At 29.5% G+C, this 19461-nt stretch overlaps 5 protein-coding genes across 5 annotated transcripts; 2 read left to right on the top strand and 3 right to left on the bottom strand.

Annotated features, from left to right (window-relative positions):
- Nucleotides 1-2733: 2733 nt before the first annotated feature.
- On the top strand, nucleotides 2734-3312 carry GO595_000304 (eukaryotic translation initiation factor 2 subunit beta-like; the record flags this gene model as incomplete). Its single annotated transcript, XM_067916012.1, has 1 exon — nucleotides 2734-3312. One exon carries the CDS (start codon nucleotides 2734-2736, stop codon nucleotides 3310-3312), a length of 579 nt encoding a protein of 192 aa, XP_067779759.1.
- Nucleotides 3313-3540: 228 nt separating this feature from the next.
- On the top strand, nucleotides 3541-4140 carry GO595_000303 (putative ras-related protein Rab-11B; the record flags this gene model as incomplete). Its single annotated transcript, XM_067916001.1, has 1 exon — nucleotides 3541-4140. One exon carries the CDS (start codon nucleotides 3541-3543, stop codon nucleotides 4138-4140), a length of 600 nt encoding a protein of 199 aa, XP_067779758.1.
- A 7168-nt stretch (nucleotides 4141-11308) lies between these two features.
- GO595_000302 (WD repeat-containing protein 70-like) lies at nucleotides 11309-11725 on the bottom strand (the record flags this gene model as incomplete). The annotated part of the gene is made up of 1 exon (XM_067915990.1): nucleotides 11309-11725. The coding sequence occupies one exon, from the start codon at nucleotides 11723-11725 to the stop codon at nucleotides 11309-11311; it is 417 nt and encodes a 138-aa protein (XP_067779757.1).
- Nucleotides 11726-13714: 1989 nt separating this feature from the next.
- GO595_000301 (Clan CA, family C19, ubiquitin hydrolase-like cysteine peptidase) lies at nucleotides 13715-16186 on the bottom strand (the record flags this gene model as incomplete). The annotated part of the gene is made up of 1 exon (XM_067915979.1): nucleotides 13715-16186. The coding sequence occupies one exon, from the start codon at nucleotides 16184-16186 to the stop codon at nucleotides 13715-13717; it is 2472 nt and encodes an 823-aa protein (XP_067779756.1).
- Nucleotides 16187-17604: 1418 nt separating this feature from the next.
- On the bottom strand, nucleotides 17605-18891 carry GO595_000300 (uncharacterized protein; the record flags this gene model as incomplete). Its single annotated transcript, XM_067915968.1, has 1 exon — nucleotides 17605-18891. One exon carries the CDS (start codon nucleotides 18889-18891, stop codon nucleotides 17605-17607), a length of 1287 nt encoding a protein of 428 aa, XP_067779755.1.
- Nucleotides 18892-19461: the final 570 nt, after the last annotated feature.

Below are 19461 nucleotides of genomic sequence, written 5' to 3'. Positions count from 1 at the left end.
TTAATTCAACCAATGAAGCATATATTTATATAATTCCTCAATCAGAGAAATTAAAGTCTGATATTTCAGAATTAATAAAATCTGATACAGTTGTAGTTATTGCTCATCCTAATTTTTCTCAATCAAATTTTCAAATCATTAAAACTATAAAAAGAGATATATTTACTGTAAAACTTCATTCAAACAGCACTGAGCTTAATGAGTTAATAAGTTCTAATTTAGTGTTATCAATTTATTTACCAACTAAAATATCTTTTTTTAATTCTGTTGCTGTTGGATATTTACAAGGAGGAATACATAAACAATTCACCATTAAAAATGGATTTCCATTACTTCAACGCCCTCTTCATGATTTAGGTTATCGAGGGGAAGGCGAAGTCATTACAATTGTTGATAGTGGAATTAATACCGAATCAATTTTTTTCCATGATTCAAGAAACATTTCTATTCCTTATAATATTTGTTCATTTTCACATCGGAAAATTGCTTCATATATTTCGATTAATAGTGATGACTTTAATGATAATAGTGGCCATGGCACACATGTATCAGGAATAGCTGTTGGCAGTGTATCAAAAGATAATGAATATTCATTTTTTAATGGAACAGCTCCTGATGCCAAATTAATTATTATTGATACTGAAGATTCGAAAGGAATTGCAAAGATAGGAATTGAAATAATTGATATAGTAATTAACTCTATGTCTAAATGTAATTCATATATATCTTCTAATTCGTGGGGAATGGATAAATTAGAAGGAATAGGTCAAGTTTTTAGATATCTTTTAGATCATACTTCATATGAATATCCTGAATTTCTTTTTGTTTTTTCTTCGGGTAATAATCCTTCTCTTAACTATGTGACTGGTCCATCGAATGCTAAAAATGTATTAACTGTGGGTGCGCTTAGTCAATTATATGATTATTCAACTCATGAAATAATTAAAAAACCAAAAATTTCAAAATTTCAAGGAAATGGTCCAACAATTTATGGGCAAATTAAACCTGAAGTTGTAGCACCTGGTGAATTCATATTTAGTGCAAGTAAAAATTTGGATAAAATTATTGAATTAAATTTTGGAACATCTATGGCTTGTCCATTTGTTTCTGGTTCTTTGTTATTAATTCGTGAATATTTAGAGAAAAAATTTAATATAAAAAATATTTCTTCATGTTTATTAAGAGCTTTAGCAATTGCTTCCGCTGATAATCCAATAAATCCACAAACTCCTGATCCTAAATGGGGCTTTGGTATGATAAATATAACGAATTTAATATATGAACTTAGTGGTAAAAATGTATCATTTGAAACTTTTGATGTTTCAAAAAATGATGAAATTGTTTATCGAATTGATGTAACTAATAATAGTGATTTAAGAATTGTTATGTCATATATTGATGATGTATTATCACATGAATCACTTATACCATTAGTTCATGATATTGATCTTTTTGTTGTTAGACCAAATGGTAATATATTACATCCTTTATATAATTCTAATGAAGATATACATTCTACAAATGAACGAATTTTTATCGATCAAAATAATATTGAAAATGGAATTTATTCTCTTCATATTAGAAGTAGTAAATGTATTAAGAAAGATTGTTCATCAAAGACATCTCTCGCTATTGTTGGTAATTTTTCTCATCTAAAAAAAGTAACGACAAAAACAAATTGGTCATTATTATGTATATCAAAGAACACATATAAAATTAATAATGGATGTATATGTAATGATGGATATGTTGGTTTATTTTGTCAAAACAAAATTTTGTCACTTGATATAAATAATAATAAAACAATTGCAATAGATTTTTCTCCTTATCAAACATTGTTTTTTGTAATAGAAAACTTAAGTGAAAGTTTACAATTAAAAATTGAACAGTTTACAAAAAGTGGAGCTGCAATCAAATATAATCTTTTCGGGTATGATTCCAAAAGTAAACTTGCAGTAGAAGAAACAGGGTATTTGAATGGAACTAAAACTTACTTAAAAATAGGATCAAATATCATAACAAAGTTATATGTAAATATAACTTGTTTGGCAATTCAAAGTTCAAAAGCAAAATTTTCATTGGAATATGTGGGCTTGAATACAGAAGAAATTATATTGATCATAATATTTGTGATTTTATTATTTGTTTTGATGATTTGGTTAATAATAAATAAATTGATATTAAAGGAATCTAAAAGTAACGATATGGAAACAGCTGAAGAAGAAGAAAAGAACAACAAAACATCAGAAAAAGACACATTAGAATTACTACGGGATGTTTAATATGAATCTTTTTTTGCGTATAATAAAAATAAAATAAAGTTATTTTCTATTTTTGTAAGTTTATGTTTAAAATTACTTTTATCATTTTATTAAAAAAAAAAAAAAAAAAAAAAAAAAAAAAATTGATATAATTATAATTATAAAATCAAAGAAAGGAATGTGTAATTTTAATAATAATTTATGGAAAAATTGGTACCAATATAACATTTTATATATTTCATCTAAAAACTGACCTGAAATTAATTTAAACAAAATTTCTATTATATTAAAATGCAAAAATTAAGATATTTCTCCAAATGTTACCATAACTTAAAACCCTATTTTAGGGAAGATTGATGATTGGACGATTTCAAGTTCTGAAATTCCATGAACGATCATATCCCTATCAATTTTTTGTGAGTAAATTTCGTCAAGTGTCACTTTTACGGTTATTTCCAGGACCAAAATCGATATGGCAACACCACTCCTTGGAGAATTTAATCCTAATTGTTTAAAAAAGAGACCTCACATTCGTACTGAAGTTATGGAATCATCAAGAATCAATTCATCTAGTTCTAAAGTTAATTTATATCCATATTCCGAAATGATTGAAAGAGCTTTTAACTTAATGCACAGCAAAAACGTAGAATCCTCTTCCACCTCACGCAGCATCCGTCTTCCAGCTATTCAAATTGAAAAGAAGGCCAAGAAAACTATTTTCCTCAATTTCACAACTATTTGTAAAAGTATTAAAAGAGACCCAGAGCATGTCAAACATTACATCTGCACTGAACAGAACACAGACGCCTCAATTGATGGCAAAGGAGGTCTTATTATTACAGGTCGTCTTCAAATGAACGCAATTGAAAAATACATATTACAATATGTACACCAATATGTTAAGTGTCCTGTTTGCGGTTCTGCTGATACAAAACTTGAGAAGAACAATCGTTTATTATTCATTAAATGTAACCAATGCACTGCTCAAAGATCGGTTCAACAAATTAAAGCTGGTTATAAGGCAAGTATCACTAAACGTAAAGCAGCTTAATAAACACCAAAACAAACTTTTTACTTTTATCTTCTTATGGTGATCATTTGGAAATAAAATGCTCAAAGCAATTCATGCTTATTGAGAATTTTTGGAAAAAACTTCATTTCATTCAGACATTACTTTCAAGAAAATTCTTTTGAAAAATATATGCAGTGATAAATTTTTACCGTTTTTCTCATTGATCAAATACGATAGAGATATAAATCTTTGCGAATCCTTTTCGTAATGGAGAAGCAACAAGAGTCAAACTTTACATGCAATATTGCCATAGGTGGTAGTAGACATGTTGGTAAGACAAGTTTTGTTTCATGTGTTATTTATGAAATGCCTGGAATAAATCCAAGTCCATTAGCTTATTCATACACAAAAAAAATGATAGTAGAAGGAAAAACTGTTGACGTACATTTATATGATCTTGTTGGAGCTGAAATTCCAAAAAAGCCCCCACCAAATTACCATTTATATTTAACTCGTCTTGAAATAAATGGAGTAATTCTTCTCTACGACATCACACAAAAGGACACATTTCAGATGATTCCTGAGTGGATAAAAAGTATTCGTCAATCTAATAGCAAAGTTGTTATTATGCTGATTGGATCGAAGTGTGACGTTGATGAAAAGCGCGAAGTCTCTTTCGAAGAAGGAGTTGAGTTCAGTAAGAGTGAAAATCTCATTTTCTATGAAGCATCGTCTATTAAAGAAATCAATGTTCGTGAAGCATTTGCTTTTTTGGTCACGAAAATAGTTAAAAATTTTATAAACAATGCAGAAACCAATAAAAAACAAAATCAAATCGAAAGTAATTATTTATGTAATTTATCATGAAATATAAATAAACAATAATGAATTCATTATCTTAAATTTGACTTCAAGAATTGCAAAAATATTTTGATTAAAGGTATTTAATTTTTTTATTTATTATTTTTAAAACTTTTTGATTTTATTTACGTATTTTTTATATTTATTAGCAAACAGAGCACTTATATAAGATTGAAAATTATTTTAAGGATTTGAAACAGCACTTATGCATGCATCTTTAAATGATTCTATAGAGATAGTTAAATTACTTCTTGAAATATAAAATTGTTAAATTATATCCAGCAAGATATTTTTCAAATCAAAGAAGAAAATCTTCAATCATCAGTTCAACAAACAACTTAATTATTCAAATCAGTTCAACCATGTATTTTCAACAATATCATTTGTCATATAGCCAACATTTTTTCTCAAAGGAATAAATTTGATCTCTATTTAGAATATTTGTTATTAATTCAAACAAAAGAAGAAGAAATAAATGTTTACAAATTATTAAAACTTTTATTCAATATATGAAATTTTATTTAAAATAACTGAATTTTCGACAAAAGTAAAATAACATTTTCATGAAAACTATTTTTTATTTATTTATTTTATACACAACTTTCTAAACTTTCGGCATTTATTTCATCACAATACAAAGCCAACGCCTGTAATAGCATTTTCGCTTGGTTGAATTGCGTCGACAATTTATTTGGCGCAAATCTCTGCACGAAATCAGACACCGCAAATACGTCTGCAATTCCAGAGCCTATAAATGTCATCAAAAACATCGAAAATATGTCATCGAATGCAAAACTCAATGGCGGATCTTTATTTCGATTTTCTTTATAAAATTTAGAACAATTTTCATTGATTTTCTTTAATGTTTTGCTCGTCCAATATAATATATCTAATGGACTTGAACAAAAGATTACATATGAAAACATTTCAGATGCTTCTTTATACTCTTTAATACTTCGGACATATTCTATGATGGTAACATTTTCTTGGATTTGTGGATTTTGAGGAAGAAAGTCTTTGATTGTCGCAAAAAACTTAAAATGTTTCGGCGTCAACTGTGATATACGATAGATTTTGTAAAGTTGTGAATTTTCGCCACTTTTCCAAATGTGCTTTTTGCTGGTGAAAAAGATATCAAAGAGACATCTATAGAGAATTTGATATCCAAAAGTAATCTCAGATTTGGTTAAGTCGTTAAAGGTTGAAATTATTGTGTTACAAATGTTCATTATGTCTTCTGTAATATTGGAAATATCTGTCGTATTAAGAAGTCCTTGAATGGATTGAGAAAAAGGAAGACGCCCACTAACAAGACATCGCGATAAGTTGGCTTCAGAGGCTGTTGGAAGTGAAAATGTAAAATCTTGATCCATAACAATCATTGCTTCACGGATAAGAGCCGCGAAGAAAAGCGGGAAATCTTGAACCCAAAGTGGCTGAGGGTAATTTGATATTTCTTTTGTTTCCTGTTCAATGTAATGAGATAATTGAAGATATGTATTATTAGATTTGTGATTCATGTGGCGGAATGAACTGGTAGCTGTAATTATAACATTTTTAGGCAAGTTACCTTTATATAATGATATTAATGTCTTGGTTTCTGCACGCTTTTGTTCAATGTCAGTAAGTCTTTGCAATAAAAGAGTTGTTTTAAGATTGTGCATTTCGTAACGAGCAAATACACATTTATGACAGTTTAAGTTATAACGTTTATCGTTAAAGATATGAGTTTGATGTGGTAAACCTTGAAACTTAGATTGAATTTTTATTTTGTTATACGTTTTTTCCTCTTCTTTTTTAAGTGCTTTTAAGAAATCTTTAAGTTTGTTTAACATATCTTTGTGGATATTAATTGGCTTTTGACAAGAATCTGAATCACCAATATCTTGTATTGTTATGTATGGAAGAAGGTCTTTGTTTTGAACACACCATTTTGATAATATATCATAACAATGCGCATTTGCTTTGGACATGAATGCGCATTTCACATAATATTTCACTATACAAAAGCGATTTCAAACGTACAAAATTTTGTACTTTTCAAAAAAATGTGATGTGGATGGTTGTTCCCATAAAAGCTAAATTTCTCAAGGTTAACAAACAAAACTTAAAAAAATCATTGATGATAGAAAAGCCGACAATAAGTTCTCCTGGGAAACCAATAAAGTTAACAATAATATAAATTTTTAGCAAATTCAAGGAATCATCAATCTTTAATTATCATTTAAATTAAACAAATCAAACGAAATTTGTATTTGCTTTATTTTTTGAAGCTATTTACAATTAAATGACAACAATAAATTTATAAAGATTAATTTAATTTTATACTAAAATGTTTTCCAACAAAAAGCTAATTCACATACAACTAGATTTACAAAATCAAAACAGATTTTAGCTTTAAAAGTATGTGAAAGCGATTTTTTTTGTTTTCATTTTTTACCCAGAATCTGGGGTGCCCCGTTTAATGCCAAAATGAGCATGCTAAAGTTTCTCTTGGTTATAATAATTATAGTCTGGGTACTTCGGTATGTCTCACACCACCTTATCATTTGGAGAACTAAAAAAAAGTTATCTATTCTATATCCAAATTCTTTTACATTTATTCCAGGAGATTCATGGGCATCAATTAAACATGTCGAAGGAAGTTCTTCTAATGGGTCAATAAATATTGTAAACTTTAAAGTTGGATTCCATCCTTTATCATTTTTATTATCTGATTTTGATAAACCATTTATACAATTAACAGCAGACAAATTTTACATTTCGTTAAACTCTCTTAAACAAGCAGACACAGATGACGAATCTTTTTCATTTGAGCGATGGATATTTAAGCGAATTTTATCTTTTTGTTTTTTATTTTTTTGTAATTGTGCATCAATTTTCATCAAAGATATCGAACTTAATGTAAACAATATTCGTATCAATATCAACTCGTTATTACTTAAATTTATCAGGAAACAAAATACAGTTATTTTTAAATTGCAACTATTTGATATTATTCCTACAATTAATATACCACTTGCCCATATCCCTCAAATTAATATTTCAGCTAATTCATCTCCTCGTTTGTTTCCATATTTTGTCATGAATCATTTACAAGGGCTTACGTTTATTTCAAAGCTCATTCAAATTTCAATGATACCCGAACACATAACTATTCAAAAGACAAAACTCGAAATCACATCAAATCATTTAAGTAATGATTCATGTCTAATCGAAATTGACACAATTAAAATAACACTTTTAAACATGACCTTATATACAAAACTTTTAAATTGTTCAATTTCTACAATTACATATTGTAATTCTTCAATTACGACAGGTCATATAGTAATTACAAGAAATTCATGTTCATTTGTTGATGTATTATCTCTTAAACTTGAGAAAAAAGTGTTTTATCTTGAAAAGCCAGATATAACAATCTCAACGCCATTAATTATCGACTTTTCACTTATAAAACGAAAAATTTCGAAAATATTTAATGTAAAAAGTGACAACGATCAACGTTTTCTCAGAAAGCTATCGTTTGAGGCACATACTTTTTTATTTAAGTTTTGTTTATCTGATTCACATATTTTTAATTTTAATTTCACAAAAGCGACAATCCGTAATTTAACATTAAATGCCAAAAGTTATAAATGTGATATTTGTTTTCCAAATATCAATTATAACATTTTAAAAGGTACACATGGACAAATAATATTTTATAAGCCAATATTTGCCTTAAAATTAGATAAATGTGAAATAACGTTAACACCACAATTTGCTGAAAATAGTTTTTTCCAAGAAGTCTTTGCTATCTTTAGTTATATCAACAACATTTATCATGGAATACCTAAAGAAGAACGTGAAAAGTTACCACCATTAAAGCGAAACATCTCATTTAAGTTCAAATATGTTAAAGTGACGATGTTAAACAATGAATTAGCAATCCAAATGTCCAAAATTAATGAAGCCAAATCATCAGCAATGCAAAACTTATTACAAATACAATCGAAAGCAATTGAATTAATTAAAGCACAAAAAACAAAGAATTTTGATTTGGATCAATTCGAATTAAATTCTAAAATATTATTAATGAAATTATTTAGAGAATCATTAAAATCAATGCCTAAATCAGAGAATTATTTGTTTATATTCGAAGGAGAAAATTTACAAGTTGATTTAAATGGTCCATCAATAGCAAACAAATTTATAGCGTTAGAACAAATTAAAGAATTTTGTCCAACAATTAAAAATGAAGAATTTGGTAAAGTTTCAGGTGCACCAATAACATTTAAATCATTTAAATCTTCATTAAAACTTCCACATGTTGGAGAAATCTTAAATTTTATTAATTCGAATGTTAATGGTGTTGTTTATATTGGGAAAAATAATGGAATTACAATTTCTGATTTTTATCATTTTAAAATTGTTTGTGATAATAATCAACTTGAGATATTAATTCCACAAATTTCATCTAAATCTGTTACATTTATAAACTTAAATGGTGATTTCGATAAGTTTTATATTAAATGTACACCTTTAATATTAGAGTTTTTCCAAGATAATAAAATCGGCACAAGTTTGTTTAGACTTTTAAAGTTTAGATATCGAAGAATTAACTTTTTTGATTTTTGTAAACTTCGAATTCAAACGAAAATTAATTTTAATATTAAAGATTTCAAAATTGGACTTAATGATTCATTTCATGCATATTCACATAAAGATAATATATTAATACAAAACGAAGAAACTAATTTCATTATCGAGGACAAAGAATTTAAAATTAATTCCGAAATTACAAACATAAAATTATTAACTAATGATGGATATAAGAATGTAAGTAACATTAAAAACATATTAATAATATTAAAAATCCCTTCGAAAAACCCAAAAAATCCGGAAAACATTTATCCGACATTTATACCTATTAACTCCTATAAAATGATTGATCCTAATTATGACCCATTTGAAAAATATCGAACTATAACATATACAATCGTAATAAATGTAATATTTAATGATATCCCAATATTTATCGATTTGGATAATTTGTTTTTAATATTACAAAAAGTTTTCATACAAAAAGAAAATAAATATTTAATAAAGTTTTATAATCCTCCACGATTTACTAAACATTTAGAACAACATCCTTATTTAAATGGTTTCGAAGTTAATGTTCATTTACCTTCTTTTTCATTCTCTTATTTAAAGAATAAAATTAACGCAAAAATATTCGGCGAATCACAAAATTTTTATAATTTTAAATTGACAAATAATCGAAGAACTACAAATTTGTTCGTCGATTATAATATACTTAACTTTAGTTCTTACTTAAATTCTTTTGTATTAGCTTCGATATATTTAAATAAATTTACATTTCGAAAATCAATTGAAGGAATTAAAGTTATAACGGAATCTGTTTTGGCTGATATATCATTAGATATCTTAAGTTTAATTGAGGAATTTAACATACCAAAATTCCCAAAAAAAATAATCAAATCAAAAATCCCTGATTTGTTTACAATTAATGACTTAAATAACAATTTCCAAATGTCGAAATTGATTTTAAATCCAAAAGAAATTAAAATTCGGTTTCATATTAATGATGAATCTGTATTACAAATGAACTTGTTAGATAATATGTTCGAAATTCATGAAAATGATACTAACGCTAAGTTAATATCTTTCGTTTCGAATAATATTAATGGTTCTTCTTTAGCAGGTGAGCCGATTTTCGAAATATTAAATCCAAAAATTTATCACGCAAATTCGACAACGTTAAAAATCGATATAATTGAAATCGAAAACGTCGCATTCAAATTTAAATCGTCTGATTTTGAAATGTTTATTTCGATATATAAAAAGTTGATCAGTCAAGTAAACTTCTTAAATTTGGAAAGAGGTACAAAAATTCAAACAAAGCATTCAATTAGTTTTACATTACAAAAGTTCTCAATCCGTTTATATAAAAATGATTCATTGTTTTGCTCATTAAAATCAAATGAAATCGTCTTCAAAAATTTGATAGAAAGAGATTCATCTCAAATCATTTCATTTTCCTTAAAGTCAATTTCAGCTTCACAAGAAACATCAGATGATTTATTTAAGAACATGTTAATAACTACTAAAACGCCATTATTTAGCTTGTACATCGATAAGGCGCCAAACTTAATGAAATATCCTGTCTTCAAAATCATCGAGATACAAGTTTCATCATTTATCATTCGTATTCCAATACCATTCATACATCAGCTGATCGAAATATTTCCATCCGCAGAAAGCTTTAAAGTGTTAGATCTTGACTCCATGAATGATATTGAAGAAACTCCAAATATTATTGACAATAATAATCTCAATGACTCGGACACACACAACGCATTGTTTTGTCAGGAGTTTAACTTCCATTCGTTTAACGCAGAATTAAATTTGAGAAGAAAGGAGAAAAGAGGCGTCTTCAGCGAGTTCTTGAATCGGCCATTTCAGTATCAGGAGCTGCATATCTTCGACGTGTTCGGCACGCAGGAACAGTTCATGGCGTTCATAAAGAGGAACTTGAAGTGGACTGCTATTAAGGCATTGCCAAAATTGTTCTTCGCCAAGAAAAGAAGAGATAGTAACGATATAAATATGGAATTGGAAGATAAAGAATAAATAGAATAAAAATGTTTGAAAAATTTAATGTTTTATTGAGCTGTTTATTTGTTATTCTCTTTATGTTTTTCATTATTTCTATCTGCATTAATTCTAATATTTCATTTGATCGAGGGCTTTAAGTTTATATACATCATGTAATTAAATATTCTAAAAACACTTCCGGAAGTGTAAAAAACTGAAGATTTACTCCTTAAAAAAAATTATGTGTATACTATAGCATTATTCACGGAGAACATATTTTTATTATTATTTAGATTTAATTTTGCAATTTTTGCAATAATCCAATCTTTTCTCGATTTTCTTTTCATATTTTAATTAATTTTATCCGGGCAGAAGATATGTTAAAATTTTCTATTTGCTAACAACCTTTCTATATGGAAATTTATCATTTATTTTCATTTTTAGTTGTTGGGCTACATGCTTTTCACAACAGTGAATGATTTTTTATAGGAAATTAAATCGGATGTTTAGAAAAATCCAAAAATTATTATTCTGATTGTTTCATCAAAAATCATATGACATATATTTATATTTATTAATAATTTTCATTTCCATAGTTTTTATCTGAGTACTTCCCGACCACTCTAATTTCATCATTTTCCAAGTACTGCACCGTGAACGGCTCTATGTTATCTATTCTCAGCACAGTCAGCGATTCCTTTCCCAAGTCGTCTACGTCCCACAGCGAGAATCCACCTGTTCGATCCACGACAGCGAACCTGCGATCATTTGGCGAGAAGCACGCGTCGATTGTGTACGCGTCGATTATCAACGACCGAATCACTTTCGCATCTCCGACGTCGATTATGTCCATCAAACCATCGTCGCATGTGACTATAATCCATTTTCCGTTGTGACTAAATCGGCACGAGAGCGGAATCTTTCCGGACGACTTCCAGATGCGAACACACGCGCATAATGTTATCGAATATACGCGAATATATCCATCCATCGATGCACTTGCAAAGTATTCCAAGTTTGGATGTATCTCTATAAATGTGATCGAGTTTTTATGGAATGAAAATGAGCGCAAAAATTTTGTCGAGTTTGTTTGGTATAAAAATATTGTTCCTTTAATTGTTCCTACGATAAAAATGTTTTCTCTGAATGTGATATATGTTATCGCATTACGTACATTTTGATAGGAAATAGTTTGAAATGTATGAACATTTTGCATTTGGATATTGCCCATTGTATCACCACTAATTATATAATTACCACAATCTGAAAATGCCAGTGCGGATATCATATATTGATGTGGATATAACTTTCGGACTTTTCCATCTAAAACATAAAAAAGTTCGTTTTGAATTGAATAGCAAACAGATGAAGTGAGTGGACAAAAAGTGGCAGCGTAGGAATTGGGGGGGAGCGCAATTGACGATAGAGAAGGTATGTGAGGTGAACTGGGCGCGGGGTGCCTCATGAGGAATGTTAAAGGTCGAGAATTTTTATCTTGAGGAGCTTTTAGATCATAAACAATATGTGGTATATTAGTCTCATTAAATGGAAAAGTAGTTGATTCAAATCTGTATTTTAGGTTATTAGGTTGATTATCAATATGACTGTATTGACGTAGTGGTTCATATGAAATGGTTTCATTGTGAAGAAAATAACGAATAAGAAAAATTAAGCCTGGTATTGGATTTTCTTTGAGATATAGATTTAGATTGTGATAAAAATTTGAATCGAAATCAATAATGGTCGGATTCATTAGATATTGTGATATCTCTGGATGTCCATCAACAAATTCTGGATTTAATGTTCTAAGTTTTTGAATAAATTCATCAGAAAAAGAAGAATATTTTGCTTGACGATCAAGGAATAAAGAAGAACGTTCATTTCCATCATTAACTATAATATTGCAGAAGGACAAAATAAAGCAATGGTCAATTAATGATTTCAATGGATTAAGTTCTTCGAATTGAGATGCCTCTACAAGAGCTCTAAATCCATATTCTATGTGACTAGATGTTAAAATACAAGATAAATCAGCACGATGATAAAAATGAAAAAATAGTTCAATTGAATAACGATTCAAGCTAACTGAGCCTGGTTGAGGTACTTTAACACTGACATACCCTAAACTCGAAGCAAGGTCAGTTGAAAATGATTTTGTAGTTGATTTTTGTTGCTGTTTCTTCACTTTTTTTCTTTGGAGATACGTTTATTCGTCGTTTACAAAAAATATTCGAAAACGATATTTAAAGCTGTTTTAAAGAATGGCCAAGGTTTTTTACGTAGCTAAAAATGTGATATTAATATTTTTCAAAAAATGAATATCATGTGAAGATTTCGAAAAATAAATTTCCAAAAATAACAAATATTTACTCGAGAAATAGCTCGTATTGTTTCTTCTGATAATCTTCTCTAGCTTTTGATATTTTACCGGAGATTTTTTTATGTTTTTTATCCATTTCGTCAATTTCTTTTTCAAGGCTTTGTTGTTGCTTTAAAAGGTCCTGTTTTTGCTTGAGTAATTTTTCATATTTTGCCAGGAGATTTTGATATTTTTTTGCTAAGTCATCACGAGGTGGGAAAACGGAAGAATTAGGAGGCATTGGCGAACTTATTGTTTGTATCTGCACATCCGAATTTGTACATCTAATTTTACCTTTGATTTCTATTGAGTTTTCATCCAGTTGCTCATTTTGGCTTTTCTGCATCCAATATTAAACGGGCTCCGTCTAAACCGTATTCACACAAAAGTTTGCAAACCTTTGAACTCATTTCCTACGACTTTCAAAATCTTTTCATCTCTAATTTTTTATTTCACAATATCCTACACCTAAACACTAAATCTAATCTTCAAAAATAAATTCCGAATGTTCCGCATTTACCATTAAACGATGCGCAGAAATTTCTCTGCAGCAGTTTCAAAGTATTCAAAATTGGATAAATTCAAACAGTGTCAAAAATACAAAAAGTGCCAATCAGTTTTTTATTGATCAATTCTTTCATAAAATAGTACGTATCCTCTTGCGCTATGTGCGTCGCTTGCAGAAGCAGCTGCAACAGAAGAGTCGTCGAAGCAATACCACTTATCGTCATCATGTAAATGGTCTTCTTGTGATAGAATCGCGTGTGCTATGTAATGCCCTCCGTACATTGTTCCCATATGTTCAGACACTGCGTACAACCTATATTTCATGCTCGGATGGTTTTCATGTGGGCCTTTGACATATTTGCTAATGTCAAGTAAATCTGGATAATCGACGTATGTACCTAATTTACTTGTAGAACGACCAGCAGATATGAAACGTTTCAAGCTCACAATTAATATCTTTGGTGCTGTCCATATATCCATTACCTTTCTAGCGCATACAAATTGTCTACACTTCGGGCAGAACCATTGATTTTGTTCGTCTAACGTCTCCTCCGTTGTAAAGTATTCAAAACACTTATTGAGTGTAATTTGTTCGGCGTCGGCTTCCTTACTTTTTGAGCTGTACATTGAACTTTCAGGCTCATAATTTTGTATGAGGTTTATCAAAGAAAATCCTTTTTCTGGCGTAACGGCGCTATCGGTCAATTTAATTTTGACAATTTTTGTTGACATATATTTAAAATGCTTATCGGCGTCCAACTTCTTATCTTTTGTGTATCCATAAGAATAAGTTTTCTCTATTTTCGCAATTAACTCTTTGCCTTCTCCTTCTTCTTCGTATTCTTCCTTCTTCGGTAATTTTATTGATTTCATTAACTTGTCGATCTCTTCCGTCACTTCTATGTCGCCCGGACTTTCCCACACGTAACTTAACCTTTCTTTGGCCGATTTTTCGATTTCTTCTTCGACGTTTTCCTTGTCGAGGTCAGCGAAATCGATTGGAACTAAGAATGGGCCGGCGACTGATTCATCCCTCGCATATTCATATGCATATTTCGACTGAACTTTCATTTGGACATATGATGGAATATATAATTTGTCTTTCGTTGGGACTTCAAAGACGTAATACTTCGGTGTGGAGTATTCGCTTTGTTTTATACGCCATGTAAATGAATTTGTGTAACCTTTGGTGCCTATGACGACATTAACTTCTTTGCCAATCTTATTAGAAACCGCTTTAGAGATATCATCGATTGTTGGATTTGTTGGTATTGCAATTGTTAACTGAAGATGTTTCTCTTTGAAATCATATGGGATATATCGAACATTAAGTTGGATGCAATGTGGCTTTGAGATTGGTAAATTTAATACATTATATGGATCAAATACAACTGTGGTCGCATGACAATTCGGACAATTTAAACTAGACCGTAATTGACCATAAAAGGTATCAACAATCATACTATCATTACGCTTCTTGTAATTCTCCCATGACTTTACCGCAACTTCTTCATCATTGGTGCCATCACCGTCGACGGTTTCCGTTTGCGGTTTCACTTTGCAGCGGTTTAAGTCCTCATGAATCCCATCAAGCATAAATGTGATGAGCTCTTGGGAATCTTGTTGGCCGTAGCCCGAAAACTGGGGGGCATATCGACCTATGACATGTTTAAGATCACGTGGTGCTATAACTTTGGAGGCATTAGGACTCCAAACATCATTAAAAAGTTTGATGAAGGTTTGAGCTAATTTTCCTTTCATACCAATGGGATTGGTGGTGTTAAGATCTCGCTCCCAATCACCGTGAAGGAATAGAGCTTTAAGTGGGTTGGTGTGAAGAAGACATTGAACTCCTGAATTGAAAAAGCATGTGTTCCCAAGATTACTAAGACCAACAAGACCTGGAGCTGGGGCAGGACTTGTGTAGTAATTGGTGTATGAAGTTGAGTATGTTGTTGTTTTCTTTTCATGTTTCCATTTTCCATTTTCATCTTTGGTATCTAAAAGAATCTCTTGTCCTTCATACAGCTTGGTCTCAGCAATGTGTTGTTTGTCTTTGATTGTACCGTAGTTATGCTTATTATAATAATCAATAAGTCTGGATTCTGTATCTTCTGGTAAATCAAATAACTTGAGAATTTTAAGTCGGAGATCTAATACCTTTTCATACTTGTTTGTCTCGATTTCCATTTCCTTTTTTTGATAATAAACTTTAAATTTGATGTGATTAACAATAGCAACTGGTTTTTCATGATATTCAATAACTTCAACAGCTATAGCAGGGCCTCCACCATACCAAGAATGAAATAAATCCCAAATTTGCTTTGGGAAAATCTCATAATCAAAAGATTCATGGTTGTTCTTGTAATCAAACTTACCATCCTTCAACAGGCATGTGTTGTCAATTTGCCCACATGGTGTGCTATCTTCACTATACTTTTTAACATATTCTTTCCATTTATCAAACCATTTAACTGAAATAATGTATGCATCTTCTCCTGCCTTAATAGAGGCCTCCTTTTTAAGTCGTTCATATTCTTCTAATTGTTGTTTTGGTGGTGGGATGTTGTTTGGTTCAGCGGCCATGGTAATGACGATATGGCGGTTATGTCAGAAAAAAAATAAGTTGACGAAGTAACGGCGTAAAGCTCAGAAATAAAATATGCCTGTTTAACAACCGCTGCTGTTCCAATGTTTCGTACCGATAAAATAAATCCTAGAATTAATGTGTAATTACACACCATATCATAGTATTAAAATTATGCATAACGGATATTATTTTTGGAGTAATTTTTTTTAATATATATGTAGGATATATATTTCATCATATTATTAATTGAAAAATTATATGTTTATACATTTGAATTTAACATATGATTAATTTTCTATTTATATTTTTCAAGTAATTATATAATTTCGATATCTTTCTTAGTTGCATATGTAAATACTGTTTCTTTCATTTAATTGAAATTCCGAATTTGATTTAATAATTATGATCATTAAATTAATAAATCTTTTAAAATATATGAACATCATTCATATTTATATCGATATTATCCATTTTTAAGTAATATTTAAATAACTTCAGTCTGTTCATTTCCAATAGATTTGATATCCATAAAATTTCATAGAAATATTATCATCAAACAATAAATATATTCATCATTAAAATCAATTCCTTTTTGTTTAAGAAGTAATTTAACTATTTTTATATAATATTGAAAAGATATTCAAATAAGTATTGTTTTAAATAATATAAATGATTTCCAAATATTATTTTAAAATATTCCAAGAATTATTGAAATAGATTTCAAATAAAATAAATAAATATTTCTAGCATTAATATCAATTTTTCCTTGCTCAAAAAGTAATTTGAATATTTTTATATAACTATTACCAGATGCTTACATAAGTGCTATTTCAAATTTTTTAAACAATTTCCAAACATTATTCTGAAATGAATTTAATAGTTTTTCAATCTAATGCTGATATAGGTAAAAAATAAAAATATTCCCTTCATGATATCAAATTTTATAATTAATTTATAGTTAATTATTTACACAACTCAAATATAAATAAGGAGCAATTTTATTGAATGTATTTAAAATATAAATATTTGCAATATTTTAGATTCAGAATATTTGCTACAATTACACCTCAACATTTACAATATATTTCGGAATGAAACCAAGGTAGATTTCATCAGCTGATGAACCAAAATTTTCACAGGTCATGTATAATTCAACTTTTAATTCATCATTTCGAAAAGCTTTATATTTTAAGGTGAATTCTTATCACACTTCAAACGATAAAACAATTGAAAATTTACATAAAAGTGACGAAATCACTCCACTAAAAGCACAAGCGAAATTTATTTGAATTTTGTCCTTATTTCCATCGTTGAGGCCCAAAAGAACTCATTTTGCCGCATACATCATCGAGCATATCATTGCCTTAAACAACGATTCGAATTGAAAACTTATTCAAAATACGCTTTTATCAAATCATTTATCTCCGAACGCGTCTTCGTATGCGCCGAAGAAGAACGTTCTGAAGTCGGGCTCCTCCATTTTTGCTGCGTCGAAGACCTCCTTAATAATTTTTGTTCTTCTTTCGAAGCACATTATGAACTCGTCCGGTTCTGCCGAGTGTATTAACAACGAGACCAAAGTAATAATTTGTCCGATGTACTCCTTGTACACGATGAACTTCATTTGTCCCTTTTCCTTGAACACCGAATTCTCTTTGTATATGAAGTTGACCACGTAAAACCCATTGATAGGTGTCAAGCATAGTATCACTTTATACTGGTCATTGATCGAAGCCTTCGAGTTGATTTCCATGTTCATTTCGTTTAATATGATGACATAGCCCAACCTCTTCGACTCCTTCTCGATTTGGTTCTTCTCAGAGTTTTTATACGTCAAATACTTAAAGTGGAATATGCGCGAGTTGCCAACGTTCTCAATGTTCTTAAGAAGCTCTTTCGCAAGTTTCGTTTCCTTGGCAACAAAGTCTTCGTTCTTATGGACAATTTGAAGTATTGGCACTTTTAATGGAGTTGACACTTTTCGATCAATTGATTCGATTTTTTTGACCATAAAATTCGATTCGTATATTTTTCGTGTATGAGAAATGGAATCTTTGGATAAGAAGCCTAGGTCACAGAGAAATGAATGCGCTGAGTTTAGTGTGCTCTCTGTCGTGGTCTCTTCTAATTCATAAAAATCTTCTTCGCAATTAAATAAGGAATCGACTTCTTGTAGGTTCTTTTCATCATTAGGATCATCAAAATCACATTGCGACTTGTATATGTTGTATGGCTCAATTCGTTCATAAGTTCCAAATTGTTGATCATCTTCAATTTTGAATTCATTCTTGGTAAGATTCTCTACTTCAAAGATGTTGTAGCCAAGGCCATGCCGGATTGCAATTTGGTTATGACCAATGACAGATATAATATATTGTAAGGTAACATAATTCTCGGATTTGAAGTTAAATTTAATGTCCTTATGCTCTATGAAGCGGCCACAACTTGTAATGAGGGAGATTTTGGCCATCCTAAAAAAATTATTTAATTTTTCGTCGGATTTGGGTGGCATGCAAACAAACCTATAAATGCTCTTAAACAATGATATGTTGTCATGGAAATGTTCTGAGCCTTCTGATAATAACATTAAGGATATCAATAATAATTTCTGTTCTTGAATCTCATAAGAATTGAAACCATTGTTTTCAAGACTACATTGCTCAATTAATTTGGGCATAGGGATGAACTTCCCTTTAGACATTATATGAGGAATAAATCCAAATATTAAATTTAGAAGACAATATAAATGTTTGTGTTCTTGATTTAAACTTTTGTCTTCAAAGAAATTGGAAATTAAACACCAAATTTTACTATTTTTGTTGTCATCAATATGATAATATGATAATAAATAAACAAAAATAGTAGATAAAACCGTCGCCACTTTTTTCTTTTGTTTGTTCTTAAAAAGTTCTTCTAAGAAAACCATAAAAGTGTCAGTTAACGGTTCAAAATTTTCCTTTTTGACAACTTCGCGAATTGATGTGAGTAAGTAGAGAACACAAGTTCGACTATCTTCACTAAATTCTTCATTTCCAAGTAGTTCTTTTAAGTGATTGAAATAGTTTGTAAATTTTGGAAAATTATCACCTGTAATAAAATCAATATTACTTATCAAAAAATCAAATGCAAATGATGGTAAGTTCAGATATAATCCAGAATCTTTCCCATACTTCTTGTCTAATATCTTCATGATTATGTCTTTAGCAATATTATTTATCTTTTGATTATCTTTTTGTTCCCCAATTTTAATAAGTTCAAATAAAGGATGAAA

This window comes from Histomonas meleagridis (assembly GCF_020186115.1).
Source record: "Histomonas meleagridis strain 2922-C6/04-10x chromosome Unknown contig_1, whole genome shotgun sequence".
In the NCBI taxonomy this organism is placed as follows: Eukaryota; Parabasalia; order Tritrichomonadida; family Dientamoebidae; genus Histomonas; species Histomonas meleagridis.
The sequence above is the reverse complement of the archived record's forward strand: the minus strand, read 5'-3'. Positions and strand labels throughout refer to the sequence as shown.